The sequence below is a fragment of the Pestalotiopsis fici genome (genome assembly GCF_000516985.1).
Source record: "Pestalotiopsis fici W106-1 unplaced genomic scaffold PFICI_Scf_7, whole genome shotgun sequence".
Classification (NCBI taxonomy): domain Eukaryota; kingdom Fungi; phylum Ascomycota; class Sordariomycetes; order Amphisphaeriales; family Sporocadaceae; genus Pestalotiopsis; species Pestalotiopsis fici.
The window spans coordinates 3,347,505-3,367,081 of record NW_006917097.1 but is presented as its reverse complement, the minus strand read 5'-3'; the positions used below and the strand labels follow the sequence as shown (position 1 = coordinate 3,367,081).

The 19,577-nt window shown below is 50.4% G+C and overlaps 6 protein-coding genes across 6 annotated transcripts; 3 read left to right on the top strand and 3 right to left on the bottom strand.

Moving 5' to 3' along the window:
- Window positions 1-126: 126 nt before the first annotated feature.
- Window positions 127-2,302, bottom strand: PFICI_10648 (uncharacterized protein; the record flags this gene model as incomplete). The annotated part of the gene is made up of 3 exons (XM_007839229.1): window positions 127-230; window positions 287-1,910; window positions 2,051-2,302. 3 exons carry the CDS (start codon window positions 2,300-2,302, stop codon window positions 127-129), a joined length of 1,980 nt encoding a protein of 659 aa, XP_007837420.1.
- Window positions 2,303-4,554: 2,252 nt separating this feature from the next.
- Window positions 4,555-6,767, top strand: PFICI_10647 (uncharacterized protein; the record flags this gene model as incomplete). Its single annotated transcript, XM_007839228.1, has 2 exons — window positions 4,555-4,700; window positions 4,781-6,767. 2 exons carry the CDS (start codon window positions 4,555-4,557, stop codon window positions 6,765-6,767), a joined length of 2,133 nt encoding a protein of 710 aa, XP_007837419.1.
- Window positions 6,768-8,323: 1,556 nt separating this feature from the next.
- PFICI_10646 (uncharacterized protein) lies at window positions 8,324-10,618 on the top strand (the record flags this gene model as incomplete). The annotated part of the gene is made up of 5 exons (XM_007839227.1): window positions 8,324-8,381; window positions 8,433-8,570; window positions 8,626-8,774; window positions 8,833-9,099; window positions 9,155-10,618. The coding sequence occupies 5 exons, from the start codon at window positions 8,324-8,326 to the stop codon at window positions 10,616-10,618; spliced, it is 2,076 nt and encodes a 691-aa protein (XP_007837418.1).
- A 298-nt stretch (window positions 10,619-10,916) lies between these two features.
- PFICI_10645 (uncharacterized protein) lies at window positions 10,917-11,639 on the bottom strand (the record flags this gene model as incomplete). Its single annotated transcript, XM_007839226.1, has 1 exon — window positions 10,917-11,639. One exon carries the CDS (start codon window positions 11,637-11,639, stop codon window positions 10,917-10,919), a length of 723 nt encoding a protein of 240 aa, XP_007837417.1.
- A 466-nt stretch (window positions 11,640-12,105) lies between these two features.
- PFICI_10644 (uncharacterized protein) lies at window positions 12,106-13,882 on the bottom strand (the record flags this gene model as incomplete). The annotated part of the gene is made up of 2 exons (XM_007839225.1): window positions 12,106-13,625; window positions 13,798-13,882. The coding sequence occupies 2 exons, from the start codon at window positions 13,880-13,882 to the stop codon at window positions 12,106-12,108; spliced, it is 1,605 nt and encodes a 534-aa protein (XP_007837416.1).
- A 1,063-nt stretch (window positions 13,883-14,945) lies between these two features.
- On the top strand, window positions 14,946-15,737 carry PFICI_10643 (uncharacterized protein; the record flags this gene model as incomplete). The annotated part of the gene is made up of 5 exons (XM_007839224.1): window positions 14,946-15,023; window positions 15,082-15,207; window positions 15,274-15,402; window positions 15,470-15,595; window positions 15,660-15,737. 5 exons carry the CDS (start codon window positions 14,946-14,948, stop codon window positions 15,735-15,737), a joined length of 537 nt encoding a protein of 178 aa, XP_007837415.1.
- Between the last annotated feature and the right edge of the window lie 3,840 nt (window positions 15,738-19,577).

The following is a 19,577-nucleotide window of genomic DNA, read 5'->3' as shown; positions in this document are numbered from 1 at the left end:
CGTTTTGAATCAATCAGCCGTGTTCGCCTTTATTCCGTCAACTTTTGCTCCTTTTGGCGGCATAAAAACCAATTTTCCTTTTTCTTTGTGCATGATGCTGTTATAGGCTGTGTATCGTGCTGTGCTCTAGGATGATCCAGGAACCACCACACTGGCCCAAAATGCTACATCGACATCTCGCGGTCTGAAACCAGGAGTTCTGCCTAGACACATGGTCCTTGCAATAAGTTCTACAAATCAGTCAGCGGCTGCATTAATGGGCAGTCATTGGCAAGGCTATACTCACCATCAATGAATTTCTCGACATTGATGTTCCACCTCTGTTTCCTCGGCGCCGGAGGCTGGATGAAAGTGGGTAGACCGTCAAAGTGTGATACTGGCATGCCGAGGAGATGCTGGTGGTGATGACCAGGTACAGACCCAAGCAATGATGGATCACCAAAGGCCGACGGCATGTTGGAGGCGAAATTGGCCATGTTCGTAGGCGGAACGTGTGTGTAGGCATTAGAGAACTGTTCGTCTGCGTCTACCTGTGAGGAAATGTGCGATTGCCACATATCAAGCGGCACATTCATTGGAATCGTTGCATTGTCATTGGATCCATCGGTACTAGAATGACTGCGACTTGTTGCAGATGTTGAAGGTGTTTGTAGTGTCGATGGCATTTGCTGGCCAATACTAGCATTCGACGAAGAGTTACTCGATGGCACTGCGCTTGGTGATAATGTTTCGGTCTGGGAAATGAGGGAAGGCGGTGGACCAGCAAAGGCATCATCCAATATCTCAACGACGTGGTAATCAGCGCGGGCAGGTATATGAACACCATTCGACTTCAAGTAAAAATCCACTTCGTCAGGATCCCAGAAGACGCCATCGAAGCCTGGGAAAAGCATGGAGTCGGCCAGGCTCGTTAGAGACCTGCGAATCATCTCGGTATGCCTCTCGAAGGGTCCTACCGAAAATGGTGCACGACTGGCCGGCCGACCAGGTCGAGCCTCTGGAAATGTCTTTGGGTTCAGGCCGTTTCCAGGACCGCCAGCATGCATCTCTGGGAAATGCGTACCTGCACCACCTACGGTCTGGAGAGGATAGCCTGTATATGATAGGTCCTCCGTTTCAGTCCGATCGAGACAAGCCATGAGGCGATCGCGGATCTGTTCGTAGGTCTCAAAGAGGCGAGAGAAGCCAAACACTCGAGTGAGCCTCTCTGGTGGGGGGTCCTTCATGGAAATCAGCTTTGCCGCTCGTTGCAGAGCAGTCCGTTGCAGCCGCCGGCTAAACTGAGGTTCCTGGGGTGCATAGCTTGCCGGGCTTGACAAGGTATTCCAGGCGGCTGGAGCTTGCATCCAGTTGGTATTAAATAGCGTTGACTGATCGTAAGAAAGGGTCTGTGGGAAACTCGCGTTTTGGGACGTGGGTTGGGCAATGATCTCATAGCCCATGCTCATTCCGTGGAAAGGGGCGCCTGGCATTGGGTGACTATGCATCTGGCTGGGCAAGGTTGATGGTTCATGTGTGACCATGATACCACCCATAAGCTGCTGCATAGGATTATGTTGCTGAGGCTGCATTTGTTGATGGCTTTCTGTGTGAGCATCGGCCACGGATGACGGGTTGCTAGACTTTCGCCCACGGGCACTATCAGACGATTCGGCTTCTTCCTCGCTCTTGGGGGAGTTCATGCCAGCCGTCTTGGCAAGTGCATCTAGTTGCATCAGTTGTTGACTGAGCTCTGGTGCGCCATCGAGGAGCCCTTTCCTGGTCGCGAGGTCGAAAAGTTTGCGATAAGCTGAGCTCATCTGCTCGTTGGCTTCCTTTAGGCCATCAACTTCCTTTTCAAGCGTACTGATGGCGCTCTCTTTGCGATCTCGATAGGCTCTTTGCGCATTGCGAATTTGAGTACGTCGCCTCTGTCAAATTGTCAGATGAGATTAAACACGATGAGTGTGGTTCTGCGTAGACATGGGATAACATTGCAAGTCTCACAGAAATATATCACACTCTGTGGAGGGAGCAGAAATGCGAGCGATACTCAGTATCAACGACTTACATCCTGCGGAGTTTGGTCTTTGGGATCCAGTCGGGGCCGACCTCTTGCCCTCTTCTTGTCCTCCTCATGGTCCGCCTGCGATGCCTGAGCAGTAGAGGCGGCCCTCGGTCGTTTCCTTGAAGGAGCTTCTTCGCGCACAGAGGGGATTGCTTTCATCGGCACAGCAGGACCATGGCCTCCTCTGCTTGATGAGAGCCCATCTTCATACTGGGCGGCATTCAGGATCGCCAGATCAGACTGCATGACACGCATTGATGCTTGGGCAGTTCTGGAGTAAGGTATGTAGGTGGCCGTGGCTGGACCGAGCATAGGTACACACTGTGACCCCAGCTACCGGGTTCCTGGGTCTCAGCTCGCACTAACGTGACAGCCTCACGTAGACTCCGAGTATTCACTGCCCCAAACTATAGTCCACGGCGCGGGAGCTGTATATTCAGTGTATCCCGTGGCGCGGGCCCCGAGCGTAGGTTTGAGACTGTTTGAGAAGCGTGGCGGCAAGACAATGGATGGTCAAGGGGAAACCATCAACTCGTCCACACACTTTTTTTCTTCCGCTGTGGACAACGGCTGCCAAACACAATAAGTGGTGGTGATAATGGATCGCGTCCAATGGTCAGTAGTGATATCGACATGGGATTCGGATCCTCGTCGTCCAAGGAAACGAGATACGTCAGCGGGTTGCTTGCTCAGCAACACACAAAAACGACGTCGAGAAAAGGGCGTGGTTGACGGCCGTCAAAAGCTTATTAATGGCCGTCAGCACTTTCACTGAGAGAGGTTCTTGTGCTGACGACTTTTAGACCAAACTTGGACCCTGTGAAAGCGAAAAGAGATGGGAAGAGACGGACTTTAGATCGGCTTCAAGAGCTAGCCTAGCTAACCTAGTAGGTAGCGCTTGTGCCCCCCAAAAATGCAGAAAGGTTCCTCCTGTCTTGCCTCTAGGTTCTGTCTCCTGCCCTCCCTTCCCAAACCTCCCCAATCCCTCCTCGTCCTCCTCTCCGCGGGGCCTGGGCCGGGGCGGGCTCCTTGGTAGCTCTACTTGGCGGAGAGTGATTTGACCAGGATGGGGATAGACCGCCATTTCCCCCCAGTCTGCGTAATGTTACTTGGTAACCAATTTCCGGCTACGCTTGTCATGAAGCCTGTCAGGTAATAATAATAAATCTTCTGTTCATGTACAGCAGTATGTACGAAGCAGTGCACGCACGGGTAACAGCTTACCATGTGTACGATTCGTATTGGCGCGTTAGAGGGAGGGGAGAAGATCTATCACTTTTCTGGTCACTCGAGTTCCCCTAGCATGGCTTGCATGGCAGGCCGTGGGCAGAATAAGCAACGATGCACCAGAAATATTTCTTTTTGAGTTGTATCTTTTGCATATTACCTACTTGTGGCCATACGAGAGTTATACACTACCGAACAGAAAAACTGTGTAATATTCATGCAACGGTCCAGTCCACGGTCCAATCCAGTCCAGCGGTTGAGCGGTAGATCTTGACCCCGCATCAGGACCTACTACACAGTAGTAGTGTCCATGTTGGACTGACTGGTGGGATCTTATGTCGGGCCTTGCATCGGGAACTTCCAGCACCCGTTGGCCTGTCGCTATTCCTGCATCCAACAAGCAAAAGAGCGATGATTTATTTTCACAGTCGGCCCCCTTGATCCTCTTCCGAGGCAGGGAATGAATTACATGAAGATGCCCGATGAGTATGATACCTACTAGGTAGGTGTTAACCTTTATTTCAATACTACAATAATAGCTAGTAATATATAATAATAGGAGAAATTCAAAAGATCACATATGCGCAGTTCTTGGCTTGGATTTTCGATATCACTAAAGTTCCAGTACACTGAATTGGATGAAAATACGATTTGAGCGAACGCCGGCTGACCTGGCTACTGCGCATCAAGTGAGCTCCAGGCCCCAGGGTCCTGCGCTGTTCACTAGTAGTAATTGAGATGTTGTATAGTAATGCCCCCATATATCCCTTTGAGTGTGGGTAATTTAGCTTTTTCCATTATAAACAGCTTTGTAGACCGAGATCCATATGATCCTATACTCGCCAAAGATGGTTCATGTTTTCAGCCAGTCGGCTCGTGGACTATATTCTGCTCAATGTCCGTTGCAGGACTTCCTACTACATTACTCTCACACTCGCGGGAGATGTAAGAGCTGCAGGCTCAGCCCCTCTGCTTGGCGGTTTGCGCCTCTCGCTTATGGGCGGTGCAGAGCGACTATCCACTGTAGGTTAAACACAACCAGTAGGAGGTAATGGCGGGGTGGTCTTATTCGGTGCGCCGACTCTCTACCCGCTTACCTTACCTCCGGGATTTCTTGTCAGCTCACAGAGAGAACAATTCTTCTCCTTGTCTCTCATTGCGCGCAACCGCCAGATGGCTCTGCGACTTTCTTATCGTCTTGCGAAAAGTAGGGCCATGTTTGCGCCAACCGAGATCTACTGATTGGAGATCTGATCTGCCCACTTCAAGGAACAGTGGCCATGGCCGACACTGCCAATGGTTGGCAGACGGTAGTATTACCGCACGCTCACAGTCGGGTCAGCCAGCTCGACAGGGCGCAATTAGCTGCGTACGAGCGCCAGGCTCTTGACTTGTGGGCGCAGGCCGAGGGCGATTGGTCTGGCTGGTATGTTGGAAACTCGCATCTCTGTGTCCCTGCTTGAGGACGTTGATCTTCGCCGTTGGCTAACACGTGCTTCGAAATAGTGGCAAGCACACAACAGACGTCGCGGAAGCAAAGAAACTCCACAGCAAGCTCAAGTCGACAATTGTTCAGAAGCTGGGCCAAGGAGGTCAAGGTGAAGTCGAGAAACTCAACTATACACACAAGAACCGTTCGGTTGTTTTGGCCAGGAAACGCTTGAAGGGATTCGTCGATATACTCCGAGCGGAAGCCGACAACCTCGAAAGATTATGCCACGATCATATTGTGCGATTGATCGGCACGTACAGTAACCACCGCAAAGAGCTTTATCTGCTGCTCTGGCCCGCCGCCACTCGCGATCTCGCAAGCCTGCTCAATGATCTGGACGACCTTCGATTCGATGGCGGCGACCGTGCCGATATCCTCGAACGTTTAGGAGAACTAGAACTCCGTGACACAAGCGCGATCGATCACCCATATGCGATCCAGAAGCCTGATATTGTTAGCAGTGGCTGTCCCTTGGATTATCTTCGCCGCTCCATGGGCTGCCTGACCGAAGCGCTCAAGTACTGTCACGACTCCAACATTCGTCACCTGGATCTGAAGCCCGAGAACATACTCGTAAGCCCGGGCCAAGTCCATCTGGCCGACTTTGGCATCTCGAGAGACGTCACAGATCAGGAACATACCATGACATGCCAAGAAATAGGGACGAAGAAATGGTTCGCCCCTGAACGTTTCTCTCGTTCGGGGGGCTGGTCTATGAAAACGGGCGGCGACATCTACTCGCTTGGACTCGTTTTCTTGAACATTGCAGCCATCATGTACGGAATGAAGCAGTCCGACTTCTCCAACATCCTGAAACAAGTCGACTGGAAGCTCAAGCTTGACCAACTCAATTTGTTCCTCGAAAAGTCCGAAAAGCAAGCTCTTGCAACACAAGACTTTGCAGATGCCCGAGCTCCAACATACCGGCCAAAGCATATCATCACACTGATCAGGTCAATGACCGATGTCGACCCAGAGAAACGGCCCGACACGACTGGTGTAAGCAGGGAGCTTTACCGACTCGGCGGGTTAGAGCAAGTTTACTTTAATCCTTGCTGCAAAGCATCGCCCCGGGCTCTCACTCAACTATTGGATGAAGATTACGCCATAATATGCAACGAACGGAACTCACTGGCCAGAGAAAATGAACGCATCGGCAAACGACTCAACACTCTTGAAGCTGCCGTGATGACTTATGATATGAGGATTCAAAACCAGCAACAAAAGTTTGCAAGAGACCTGGCACATGTGACCAAGCAGCTTGATGAAGCCAAACGGCGTAATAGCGAACTAGAGACCAAACCTCAGCAAGGTCATCTTCCCCGTCCTGGAGCAGCTCGCCCGAAGCTCAAATCACCAAATCGACATTACAGTAACCCACCTGAACCAGTTGTCAATACGGCCCAGGAACCCAAGCCGCGTCGACCATCTGGGCCAGATATGCGTAAATCGACGGGCTCTCTGCCCAATTATTCGCTTCGTTCTCACCCCTCGGCCTCTAGACTGCCACAGCCAATCAACCCTTCAACACCAAGAAGATCTGGGACGCCAAGCACCCCTCGTGATGCAAACTTGACAGACAGCACCATTGATAGTATGGCCTCATCGCTGTTCAGCCGGCGTACGACTAGCAGTGGGTTATCTCCGAACCCAAGCCCAAGTGCGTCCAAGATTCTGGTCAAGACCAACAACAATGAATCAACCGAATCCCGGGGGGCGGAATATGGCTTGGGAATATCCCAGGCTATGAATCCGGCACCCCAAGTCGCAAGCAAGACTTTCCTGTCTGACGATTTACTCGTCGAAATAGGCTCACAACATGGAGGATCAGTTCAAGACACTATCAGTTTGGCAAGCGAAGAACAGTCTGAATTTGCAAGACCTGCTAGGAAGCCCTCGCTTCCCGTGGCGAAGAGTTGGGCTGCTATCGCTGGAGACAAGCAAGGACTTGCCGGAATGCTTGGTGCGGCAGTTGCTGGAAAGAAAAAGAAGGCGCAATGATTGTGTACAGAGCAAAAGGAAAACTGATATGATTGACGACTTTTTAAGATACCATTGTACATATTCTGGACCCCAAAATTAAAGTGGACTTTCTCATAATCTTATAACCTCAACGTATGGAATTCCAACCCGCGATCTCTTGGAGACACTACGAAGAAATGAAAGACAGATTCATCTCTCAGTGCTCAACGCCTGCTCATCGCGTTCTTTAGAGAGCCTGTGCACCCATTGAAAGGCAAGATGTAGAAACTTCGTAGGTGGATCGGCAAGGCCAGCGGCAAGCTCGTCTTATTGACTGCAACACATGAGCTTCATCCTTCGACGGCAATCTGGAAAACGGCTCTGTAATATGAGTGTAATGTCCAAGGTGCGCATCTAGATGATACGACTATCATATCAATGACTATGTATGCACCTGAACTTTTGCTCGATGAATCCCAAAGAGAACCCTTGTTTTATCAAATCTAATGATGTAGTAAGTACCTATCCTAGATTCGGCAATGGAGAATTCAGCCCTGCTCGGCATTTGGACTTTTCAGCTGACTAAAGACAACGAACGCCCTTATCCCCCAGCCGCATCACCCGTTTTGCAACGTCGACATGATTGGCCAGCTTGCGAACGCCACGCACATTCACCTCTTATCCCGATCCCATCATCAGATTACCGTTGCTGCCGCAGGCAAATACGTCAGCCCAGGAGTGTCTGACGGTCATGTGTTTTGTGATATACGATGCTGCATACCATTGGACGTCCGCGTCCATAACGCATCATCGCTCCTGATGGGAGGCTCTCTTGGCCTGGATAGTAGAAGTTGAGTTCAGACGACATCAAGATAGTTCCCACGGCTGATTAGGAAGCTTTCTGCCTCAAAGATTAACATACAGCGGCCGGGCAAGAAACCAAAGCCAGTAATTTTGTGCTAGTATGACATTTAAGGAACGCAGCTCAATGCGTCGCGGAAATACTTCCGTGCCTGGCTGTGTACCCTGAGTGATCCAATAAATCCAAAAAGGCGAACACTGCAAGTCCTCAAGTATGACAACCTCGGAACTTTTCTTGTCTCTTCATGTTTCGGGTCAAGCAGCCAATGCTTGGCAAAGCCCGTAGAAGGCACAACTTGGCGCAAGGACTTCAAGACTACCTAGCTAGGCATTTGTCTCGAAAAGCAAACGTCAGCAGTGGCGCAACTCGTGGTTAGACACTGCCCTACCAAAGTTGGTTTCCTTTACCGCTACGGGCAATACATCTACATGTTCGCCCAGAGACTGCGGCTGCTTATGGCTTTTTGTGGTCACGACAGACTATTCGCCTACGAGAAGCTGTAGGCAGCCGGGGTATCTTCCGTGATGATCCTGTTTGCCTGGAAAAGCAGTGTGTAACGCCACAGGAATGTGATGTGAACCTAGGACGATCAACAATATTTGCCTAATTCTGTAATATAAATACTCACGGACTTCTTGACCACCTCCCAAGTCATAAGTGCTTGTTACGAAGATCGAGTTCATCTTTAGCAGCACACATACAACGAAATAACAAACTTGAATTATATACCATCATGTCGGACGGTACAAATGGTCCAGTCATCATAAATGGCATCAAACCTGATGACTCTGGTAAGTATAGTGACTATCTGACATACGAGGATATATATTGACACGATATAGCCAAGCCCCCGGCACGTTTGGAAGTTCGTGACATGATAAAGAATCAGCCAGATCAGTGGAACCTATATCTCTTGGGTCTAGAGAGGTTCCAAAACTCCGTGGCCGAGAATGCACCGCTTTCATACTTTCAGATCTCAGGTAAAACTCAACACAGATGTCATGGATGAGAAGGTGAATGTGCTAATGTTTACAGGAATTCATGGCTTCCCATACACGAAATGGCCAGACAGAGACTGGAATACTATGAAGCCCGTTAGCGGATCTCGTGGGTTCGGTGGCTTCTGTACACACAGTTCCATTTTGTTTCTCCCTTGGCACCGCCCTTACCTTGCCTTGTTTGAAGTAAGGGACTCGATACCTACATCCCTTGGGCGACCGGGACTAATACTTGGCAAACCAGGCTGAATTATACAAACACGTTAATGCTGTAGCCAACAGCTTCAGTGACGCTGAACGAAAGGCCGACTATGTCAAGGCAGCAAAGACGTTCCGCATGCCCTACTGGGATTGGGCCCGACCAGATCTTCCCGTCTTCCCAGCAGAGGCAGGTATCGATGCCAACAACCAGGTCGCCAGGCCCAAGACCTCTGCAGAGGCCCCCATCAAGCCAAACCCCCTGGCGTCATATACATTCAGGGAGTCTGCCAGTGATGACAACATCAATTGGGTATGATATATGATCCGTATTTCCGTCACAGATCATATAACTAATCAAGCCTTAGTTCCCGGATGTCAACGCGACTGTGCGTTTCCCTTCTCAGGGATCTGACACCCCTGACGAACAAGCAATGAAGCAGCAGCTGTCTGCATTCTTCCAAGGCCAACAGTCTTCACCAAAAGGCCGAAATCTTACGGAACGTGTCCTGTACATTCTCCAGTCCTACACCAACTTTGGAGCGGCGTCCAACAACCGTTTCGACAGCCAGTCCATCACGCCCGGGTTCGAGGGCTGGGGTAGCATCGAGGATATTCACAATGCCATTCACAACTACGTCGGCGGCGGCGGGCAAATGGCGTCGCCGCCCGTCGCGGCGTTTGATCCCATCTTCTGGCTGCACCACACCAACGTCGACCGCCTCTTTGCCATTTGGCAGGCGCTGCACGACGACCCGGGCAACACGGCGACCTACGTGACGCCCCGGCCGGCCGCCGAGGGCAACTTTTACACCCGCGCCGGCAGCACCGAGTCGGCGGCCACGCCGCTGATGCCGTTTGTCGAGTTCCCCGGCGGCAGCCCCACGAGCGGCGGGACCTTTTGGACTTCCGAGGGCGTCCGGTCCACCAAGACGTTTGGCTACGTCTACCCCGAGACGCAGGACTGGCTGTTCCCCAGGCGCGAGGATATCGCTCAGGAGCTGAGGCGCCTCTACCAGAGCGCCTCGCTGGCCAATATTCTGGCGAGCACCGGCGCCGCGTTCGACGCCTCGGTCAAAAATCTCAAGACCAGGGCCGAGGCCCATGTCGCTGCTACCGTCAAGGCCCCGGCGATCGCAAAACCCAGCGCCAGCCCTGAAATCACCATCCAGACTGAACAGGTACCGGAACAAGTGCCCGTTGCAGCAACACCACCACCAGCAGCAGCATCTTCGACACCATCAAAGCCCCAGGAAGACCGGGACATCAAGAAGCTCGTCGGCAACGACCACAAATACCTAGAATGGCTCGTCAACATTCGCGCCGAAAAGGCCGAGCTGGACGGCAACTATGTCGTGCACGTATTCCTGGGAGACCCCGACGACGCGGCGCCCATGCTCTACCCGACCAACCACGGGCACGTGGGCGTAGTGGCGACGTTTGGCCAGGACGCTGATACGGCCTGCGAGAACTGCCAGAAGGGACGCGCCGAGGGTCTGCGCATCACGGGCCAGGTGCCCCTGACCATTGCCCTGGCGGAGCGCTACCTCGCGGGCCTGCTCGACAGCCTACGTCCAGAGCACGTGGTGCCGTATCTGCAGACGCATCTCCACTGGCGCGTCACGCTGGCCGACGGCCGGCGCCGGTCGCGCGGCGAGCTGAACCATTTGCTCGTCAGCGTCGTTACCTGCGAGGCCACGGTCCCCGACTCCGCCGACGGCTGGGTTCGCTATGCCGATACCGTGGTCCCCCGGCCCGAGGCCACGACGAATCGCACTGGTGGTGGACGGGGAAGTGGTACGGGCTACGTGGGTGGTGGGGTTGCGCAGTAAATACTTTGACATGTTCAAGGTTGGCGCTTGGGTTTCAGCTCTCGGCATGCCCTTCTTGCACTTTTCGATGAATGGTATTGTTGACAGAACACTCAAGTTAGCAATATCTAATACACAAATCGTGATGACTTGGGAAATTTACTATTACTGTGAAACGATGCCTATATAGAAACATATGTTGGTCTCTTTTTGATTGTGCATGGCCAGTTGGGAGTACAATGATATCAACTGTCAACATGATAGTAGTAACTGCTGGAGTTTTCAAAACCAAACGAGAACTGATTGTAATAAATCACAATCAATAGCTTGAATACCCAAAGTCAGAAGGGGCCCAACGCCGTCGAACCTTGCATCTCTCGGGCAGCCGAGTAATGGTCTGGACCGTTGGCTGGGGTGCGGGTTGTGTAGTTGCGGGGGGTGTGGTCTTTGCGGTATTTGCAAGGATAGTAGAAGTCGCCGCTTGAGATGCAGCCTGAGAGGTGCTTTTGGGAGCAGACTGGCTTATCGTCTGTGAAGCTTGAGACGCGATTGGAGAGGTCTGCGAGGTTGGCTGGGATGCAACTTGTGAGACAGAATTGACTGCCGGTGCAGATGGAGCAGCTTGGGGTGTCGACTGGGCTGGGGACTGGGTGCTTGCACCAGCCTTTGGCTGTCGAACGTGGAATGGAAAGGAATATTGCAGGATCGAAGGGTTAGACTCGAGCAAGATGCGTATTCCATATGTTTCCAACTGGCCGAGATTAGTCGGCACAGCCCAGTTGTATTGTCCTTGCTGATTATCAACACCCTGAGCAATGTTACCCAGGATCCATAATGTAGCTGGGCTTCCACCGCCGAGCAGCTCCAAGGTGATTGTTCCCTTGTAGCTTGTTGGGTCCCAGACAATCTGAAAGTTTTCTCCGGCGGTTACGTCTTGCCAGTTGGTCGGCTTGCTCATGGGATCAAAGCCCGGTGTCTGAGCCAATGTACCACATATCCCCGCCAATAACAGGGTCAGGATGGTCGAGAAGCGCATATTCATGTTGAGCTGAATGGGTACCACAGCGCTGGTGTTGGAGTTAATGGGAGCTTCTAGAGGGTCCTTTCTGCAAGTGACGGAACAGGTCGTTTATGCTGCAGTAACTCACCCGAGGAGAGGCTGAAATGCGAAGAACACTGATCAACCCTACGATACCTGGGAATGGCGACATCTATGGTTTTTCATCACAAAGGGCTTGGCATAGATTTGTGTACAACGGCGAATTCCTTTTTTCTCGTCAATCTCGAGGACAAAGGTCTCGCGGTCTAGATTGAGCCGATAAGATATCGAAAGACAAAGACTCTAGGGCCAATTTGCAGTCTCCTGTGTTGCATCATATTTTATTCATTCGTAGACTTTGAGATCACTGGATTCGTAGGGCAGGTACAGATGGCTTGGTAGCCCTGTAGTATTGAATCATGAAAACCCGGTGACCTCAAGTAAACACTAATGTCATGTTCCCTTCCAATTATGCTGTATTAAAGACACCATTATCCTTGCCAAACGCGCGCGTCCAATGGGGTTGGATCGAGGGTCCAGAAGAGTATGAGATACCTTGCGCGTCCGCTTGGCGTTCGATTGCAGAGTAATAAGGGCGCGGATCGGACCGTTCATAGTAATCTCTGTATCGATAGGAAATCTCTTCGAGGTCCGCTAGAAGCCAGTCTCGACCGGCAGCAAAATCTCTCATCAATGCAACCACAGCTTCTGGTTCACATTGAAACCCGTCAAAAAGCTGGAGAGTCTTTAGCGATGAAGGGAGTATCTCCACGAGCTTTGGTACATTGATTTCCCTTGACTCAAGTTGTGTAAAAGTCGGCAGGTCGTCACTGCCCCCAAATATGGCTACCTCGAGCTCGGCGTGCTCAAGACGGGTGAAATCCTTCATGTTGGTGACGGGGTTTTTTATTCCAAACTTTTTGCAACGATCTCCGAATGTGATTGCGAGTTCGATCAATTGGTTGCCACAATATTTGGCGATGGTATCAACAAATGCCGCGACATTCCAGGTGCTTCTCCGGTACTCTTCAATTGCGAGCTCTTTCAAGTCGAGATCCTCGGGGTTTGCCATTGCCTCCTCGACCAGATCCCAGTAGGAAGGTCGGTCAGGTATAACTTCGGGCACATGACTATATCTGAAAATTCTCAGATAGGGGGTTTGGGCCAGTAAAGCTCCGAGTGATTCCCCATCTATGTTGCAGTCCAATAGTTCCAACCTTTGCAGTGGCGACTTCAAGTCGGTATAAGGCCAGGTATAGGGCAACGATGGAAGTTGGTGCGAGTTTTCAACTTGACCAAATAATCCTGTGGCGTGGAATTCCGCCACGCTTTTCATGGCCAACAAAGGTGACATTGATGACAGAAATGTTGGTGTCGCATCAAGCCCTAGCGACCTTATAATCTTGCAACATGCCAATGGTGCGTCTGCCTCTGGTTTGTGAGTACCACGCATAATGATGGTCAAAGCTGTCAACAGGTCAAGTTTGTGTTGATCCTCGAGGCCCATCTCAGCGGCAGCCATAAAGCCCCTCGTGTCGAGCCAGTCTGATGGTAGCGTCAATCTTGTGACGTATTTGAGCTGGATGATCAAGAGTATTAAAGACCAGTCCCACAATATGTCCGAGGCATATGTGTTTGGGTACTCTGCGACGCGGTCAAGCCAGTAAGGCAAATAGTTTCGCTCACGAACGGCCTCTGGGAGAAATTGCATGCAGCTCACGAGAGCACCCAAGTCCTGCAGGGCGCTTGCTGACAGTTCATAAGATCGTGCTCCCATGTTGTTGTTTAACACGGACAGCGTGGCAGCTCGGAAATCTGCAAATCTGGCATACTCGGCAACGTTTGGATGAGCCATGTTTCTGTAAACCAAGGCCCATGATTCCCTAGGGTCCTGGTCGAGGACAATAAATCTGCTCCATTGTCTCCTTCTGTTATTATGCGAGCCAAGTATCGACGTTCCACAGGCGTAGACAGCTTTGCAGGTGACCACTGCAAGAAATAAAGATTAACAAATTGGGTTTTTCGAGCAAGACTATCGAGTTCCGAATCACTTTTTTTTTGAGCAATTCTGTTCAGGCTGCTGTGCATGTCACCGTATATACATACATAAGACGGCCCGAAAATGATACAAGGTGTAAAGTGGCACGTAAGAGCTGCTTACTGAGATTTTCAAAGTCGGGAGCAGTAGATAGCTCTAGGATGCGACCAATTAGTTCCGGGGGAAGATCGAGTAGATTCATGGTCATGGTGGCAAGACTCGAAGCCTGAAAGCTATGGAATAGATGACATTCTTCGAGGCGGCATGTGGTTGTATAGTCGCCAAAGTGAGTTGTTGTCTACTGGCCACTGCTGCTGCTGCTGCCTGTTTGCCCCGGTGAGTGGTGGGTGGATGTTGTCGCCGCAAGCTGAATCGTTTCAGTTTGGTCGCCTTACCGTCCTGCCCCGATTGCTGATTGGAGGCTTGGCGCTGCGGAGAATGAATTCCAGCTGAGTATTGAATTCTATGTCTCAGGTATGAGTTATCGTCAGTCATTTTCGGATTGATTCGGTGTGTAGTAGTAAGATGTTTCTTGTCTTTTTGGTGCGTTGGTTTACAGGTATCTGCGTGGTTGCGTCCCAGGGCACTGAAGAGCCTTGGATTCAGAGAACACCGAGGCAAATTCAGCGCCCATGTTGAGCGAAAACCCACTTACCTGGACCCGCTAACCAGGTTGGATAGCACTGTTATTACTGCTGTGGGATTCCTTGGCCTCCCAACTGCCTGCACCTTACTCTCCAAACATAATGTCCAACAGCCTCATTGCAGATCTCTGCCTTTTTGTTGGCCTCCCAAGGTGATTCGCCTTGAAAATGGCATGCTTACTGCGGGCACAATAACTTTGCGCAGAAACATGCAATGATGGATGTTTCTCGGCTCATGAGTAGAAGGCACATTCGTCTTTGGCGACTTTGGAAAGCAGAGACCATGTGGTGATACTGACAGAACTGTTTGCTTACTGCGAAATCCTCTGGGACATCGTGAAGCTGTCCAAGAAGAAACACGATGCTAAGTCAAACGAATAGTTCATTCTGTAAAGTAGGACGAATAGAGAATATATAATGGTTTCATTTCGTCGTCGAAATGATCCAATTCACTCATCATCTTGCGACATCAGCTCCTTGCCTACTCTTCTCAGCTCTCGACTTCTCTCTGTCAACAGTTAAGCACAATATCCGGAATACCCTTCCACACAAGCTCCAACAAATTTCGCTACAACGCATATTAGAATCTTTCTACCTTCGATCCAAACTCCCAATCAATCAGACAAAATGCGTGCCTTTACCTTGTCCACCGTCCTCTTTGCTGCCGCCACTCTTGCGGCCCCTTCTCCTCTGAGCTCGGAATTCGTAAGGCTATACAAGAAGCTGCCAGCATAAAAGAAGTACACACTGACAAATCATCTAGTGCAACCGTCCCGGTCTGTGTGACTTTGAGGATGCCACTGCCCAGGCTCAATGCATTGCCCAATGCGAGGCCATTCCCGGCTGGCTGAAGACCAAGAGAGAGCCCGAGCCTCTCTCCTCCAAATTCGTAAGAACAAGACTTGTCAATACTCGGTTGACGACAAGAATGAAACAGTGCTCATGATTCCCCTAGTGCAACTCTCCCGGTCTTTGCTACTTCCCCAACAATGCTGCTGCCCAGGCGCAGTGCATTGCCCGCTGCGAGGCCATGCCTGGCTGGTTCAAGGCCAAGAGAGCCCCAGAGCCTCTGACTGCTTCCTTTGTAAGAAGAATATCCATGGCTCTCCTGTCTTGTGTCCGAGAAGCATCAGTTCTGATATCGTTCCTAGTGCAACCGCCCCGGTGTCTGCGACTTTGAGGACGCCACTGCCCAGGCCCAGTGCATCGCTCAGTGTGAGGCCATTCCTGGCTGGTTGAAGCCCAAGCGCAGCCCCGAGCCGCTCTCCTCTGAGTTTGTAAGATATACTACCCTTGATTCCTCACTCTATTGGTGTATACAGTGAACTGACATTCCTTTAGTGCAACCGCCCCGGTGTCTGTGACTTTGAGGACCCCGCCGCCCAGGCCGATTGCATTGCCTGGTGCGAGGCCATTTAAGAATGAGTTGCAGTTTTGAATTGCTTCCATGATATCTGTTGCTGATAGATTGCTTGGGCAATGTAAAAGGTTTCCTTTGTTTTGGATTCGGAATGTGGCTGGGTACACAGGTGCGATTTCTTTATTGTTAGCGAATACTAGAAAGGGAGGTTATGGAGTTGATACGGTAGACAGTTTTGATGGAATTTATATTATTTTGCCTGCAAATTATTTGCCTATGCCCGTGCTTAGCTATTGTATTGGCCTGTCAGAAACTTTATGAAACAGTGAGACAGCTTGCCATACGCGAGTGTCAAAATGCTTGTCTTTAGTGATCAGGATTGGACGTCGTGCGCGAACAGGTTCTTGTCAACACCATTCAATTTAATGATATCCGCAACCCAGTGCTATTGCGTAGCGTAGCAGTCTCGTCAAACTCATCAACAGTGAGACATGGGAAAAGTTGGTAAAGGAGGGGGGTCATGTCTTTGACGTCCGCAAGCGGCTGCCTGCCGTTTAAGACGCCTGGAAGCCGACGCCGACTGAGGTCGCAAGAAGGAGGTGATTGAGCAGACGGGTAACACGCCGCTATACGGGGACCAGAGGCGTTATACTTTGTTCATATCCAACTGGACGATACGGTCATTTGCAGAGGGAGTTCAAGGCAGTTGCCAAGAATCGCCGAGGCGTGCCGGTCAGGGTGCCATGGGACGACGTTGAATTCGCTATCAGTGGTTTCGTGCTAGCATATATTGGGGAGATAATTAGGCGGGTCGCTACTGGATTATAGGCCGACCAAGGAGCGTCACGAAAAAAAGACGAGGAAGGATTTTAGGAATGGCCATACGTAAATGGAGTCTCTCACTACTGACTGGATTCCTCCCTGTGTAGCTCTAATGGTGCTGATGACAAGACACATTGCACGGTATATGTGAAGCGCTGATACCAGTTGGCGTGAGTCCAAAACTTAGCTTGGAGCGAGGGTCAAATCCGAGGTCTTTCCTTGAGCCTTCTTGGCTCTAGGGAATCATTGAAAGCGGCTTTGAACTCTTCCCAGACAGACCTGGAGAACTCGGAAGAAAAAAGAACACCGGTGGGCATGACGTCGCGACACGCAAGCATAGATATATTTCCATGTCTTGTTTGGACGCTTGACTCATGGTGTTGCTTGGAGCTCCCAGGGCTATAGAGATTCGATTATACCTAGTTTGAGACTTTTTTGATCAAAGATTTGACGTATGCTATCTTGTGCTGGCGAAAATGTTTGCGCAATTCTGTCTTTCGGCAGTGGCGGGGCATTCCTGACGCGCGTATAGTCAGTTCAGCATGAAAGCCGGAAGTTAAATATGTCTCATCTTTTAGATATGTCGCCATTAAATTGCTTGGCCGTGGCTTCGCTGAACATGACATGTATGGAAATACAATTTATTGTAATGATAATTATTGTTATTCGTATTATTATATCATCATTCTTCGCTTGTTATTCGGTAGAATATGGGATGAAGCTACAAGTCCGTTGAAACACAAGAAGCGACGAGACAACAAATGAGCATGTTCAATGCCGATAGCTCTCCGGCAATCGGGAATATGGGAGGTATAATTTAGTGACAGTTTGGGCGCGGGACCACCCCATAGGGCATTCGGGATGTGGGAGTTGGGTCGCTCTTCTTTAGTGTCGGGACGGCGACACTGGCCCCATTTGCTAGCGATAACATTACCCTTGTCTAGGTCTGGATTTAGTTCAGTTGAACGGCCGCGCAGTAGGGTAGGGGCAGAAAAAAAGGAAAGAAAAAGCCCCCCCAAATATAGGTGTGGTACGTGCAGCATACGCACTTACTCATATACCTGCGACATTGCTTTTGTCATGAGCCATTGAGCTGATCATTTAACCAATTTGATGCCTTGAATAGCTTCTCGCAAGAACCCTGACGTCTACGGAATCATGATTGCTTTTCCCCAAGGCGTCATGCATCAAAGGTTCGTGGCCTCATCGCGGCAAGGCACAAACCATGGCTCGAATGAGTGAAATCAAGGTCAAAAGTGGAATACTGTGTACGTCTGTCGATGATTTGGGCAGTGGAGAATCTAATACTAGTGGACACTGGAACCTAGGATTCTGAGCCTTTGGGTATGTAGTAGATGGTAGACGGTAAGCCTTTGTCAAAACGGTCCTTGAAGAAAAATTCAGAACAGATGGCCGAGAAGGGCTAGATGAGGTGGACCGCACCTTTGTGACGATCCGGAAATCCCCAGACTGAAATATTTTTAGGGATCTTATAATTTGATTGGGTCCTCCGAGTACCAAGAGAGGAAAACCAGATGATGAAAATAGGCCAATCATGAGACGCGAGCCAAGATTCGAGAAATCCTTCATTTATCAGATTTTAAGACCCTGCTCGAGGTAGGTACGTAAGAGGCGTGAAGCAGGGACCAAGAAGCATTCAGAATATATCCACTGCGATATTACTAGTCTCACAGCATTGACCATTTGTTCAGAATTGGGAAGGGCGCACTTCCATTAAATCGAACCAGAACTGATCATATTTGGAAGCGACTGTAAACAGCGCAGACCGGTCAGTAGGATGATTGAGATTTGTCATGTTACTGTTCGGCCTTTCTTTTTCTCGCCGATGTCCAGGGTTTGCATTTTGGAGTTGAGTATATCAGAAAATGCGCCGAATATTCCGTGCAAACGGAGCATTCAGGGAGATTCCGAAGTCGCAACCGGATCTTCCAGCTAGGTAGGTGGTATGGTCTCTTGTCCGGTGGCTTTTTTTCTCCCTTCAAGTTAGTGTGGTGTAAGAGCATGGAGTCTGTCTAGACTCTGCACATGGGCTCCAAGTCCAACGACTCCCGACCGACACCAATGATACGTACACAGCAGTGCCCATGGGCGCCTCCGGGGCTGCCCACGATGTGACGGAACACTCAATTAGTCGTGCATGTCCAAGAGCCAATGGGCGCGACTGAACGACAAACGACACCGTCTTGAGAAGCTCCGGCATGTGGTCATGTTCCAAGGGTTCCCGTCAACCAAATCAGCGATGCCGCGGCCTATGCCGCATTTCCCTAGGCCTGACAGGTCTGGCCCAGGAAAGCTTGACAAAAGCTGACAGGTGACAACCTTGTCCGATTACCCCCCCTTCGAAGGAGTGTCATCTTATTAAACTTGATATTGACATGTCTTGGAACAACGTATTTTATTCCTCGTTGCAAAAGGGGCCAGCGAATAAAAAGATGAACCGTAAAGTCCCGTCCTGCCACACCATAGCGCACGATGAGGCACGCTACATTCCACAACTGCCGGTCGGCAGTCCGCTTCGGGTGGCGTGCAGACTTGGGCGTGTTGCTGTCTCGTTGCTCGGAGCTGGATCGGGTGACTAAAGGTCTCTAGTGTGCAAGTTGTAAACGGGGACTTAGGATGATCAAGCTGGATCTTTGGTGATTTGTGGACCTTCAGTTTCCAGCCAGACGGGTGCCAAGCAAGGGTTCAGGTTGAACCCTTAAACCCACGCGTCGATTGGGCGCCGCCACCAAGAAAGGAGATGGATACCTACCCTACCTACATCATGTCACCTTGTAACCATGCCGTATGCTTGTGGAGACCTCGATGAACTTTTTTTGATCAAGGGCATGACATATGATCGGTAAGAGTCCCACACCGATGTAAATGGCCGTGGACAACTTCCGTTACCTAGGTGGAGGTCGAAAAGGGTAAAAAATTATATAGTCATGCCTTGGCCGCCGATCACTTGACTATTCAAAGCAATACAATTCAAATTGCCTTGATCAAGACTCAACTACACTGAAAACACCGATTATTACCATCTACCTAGAGTAGCCCTCTCATACTTATTCAAC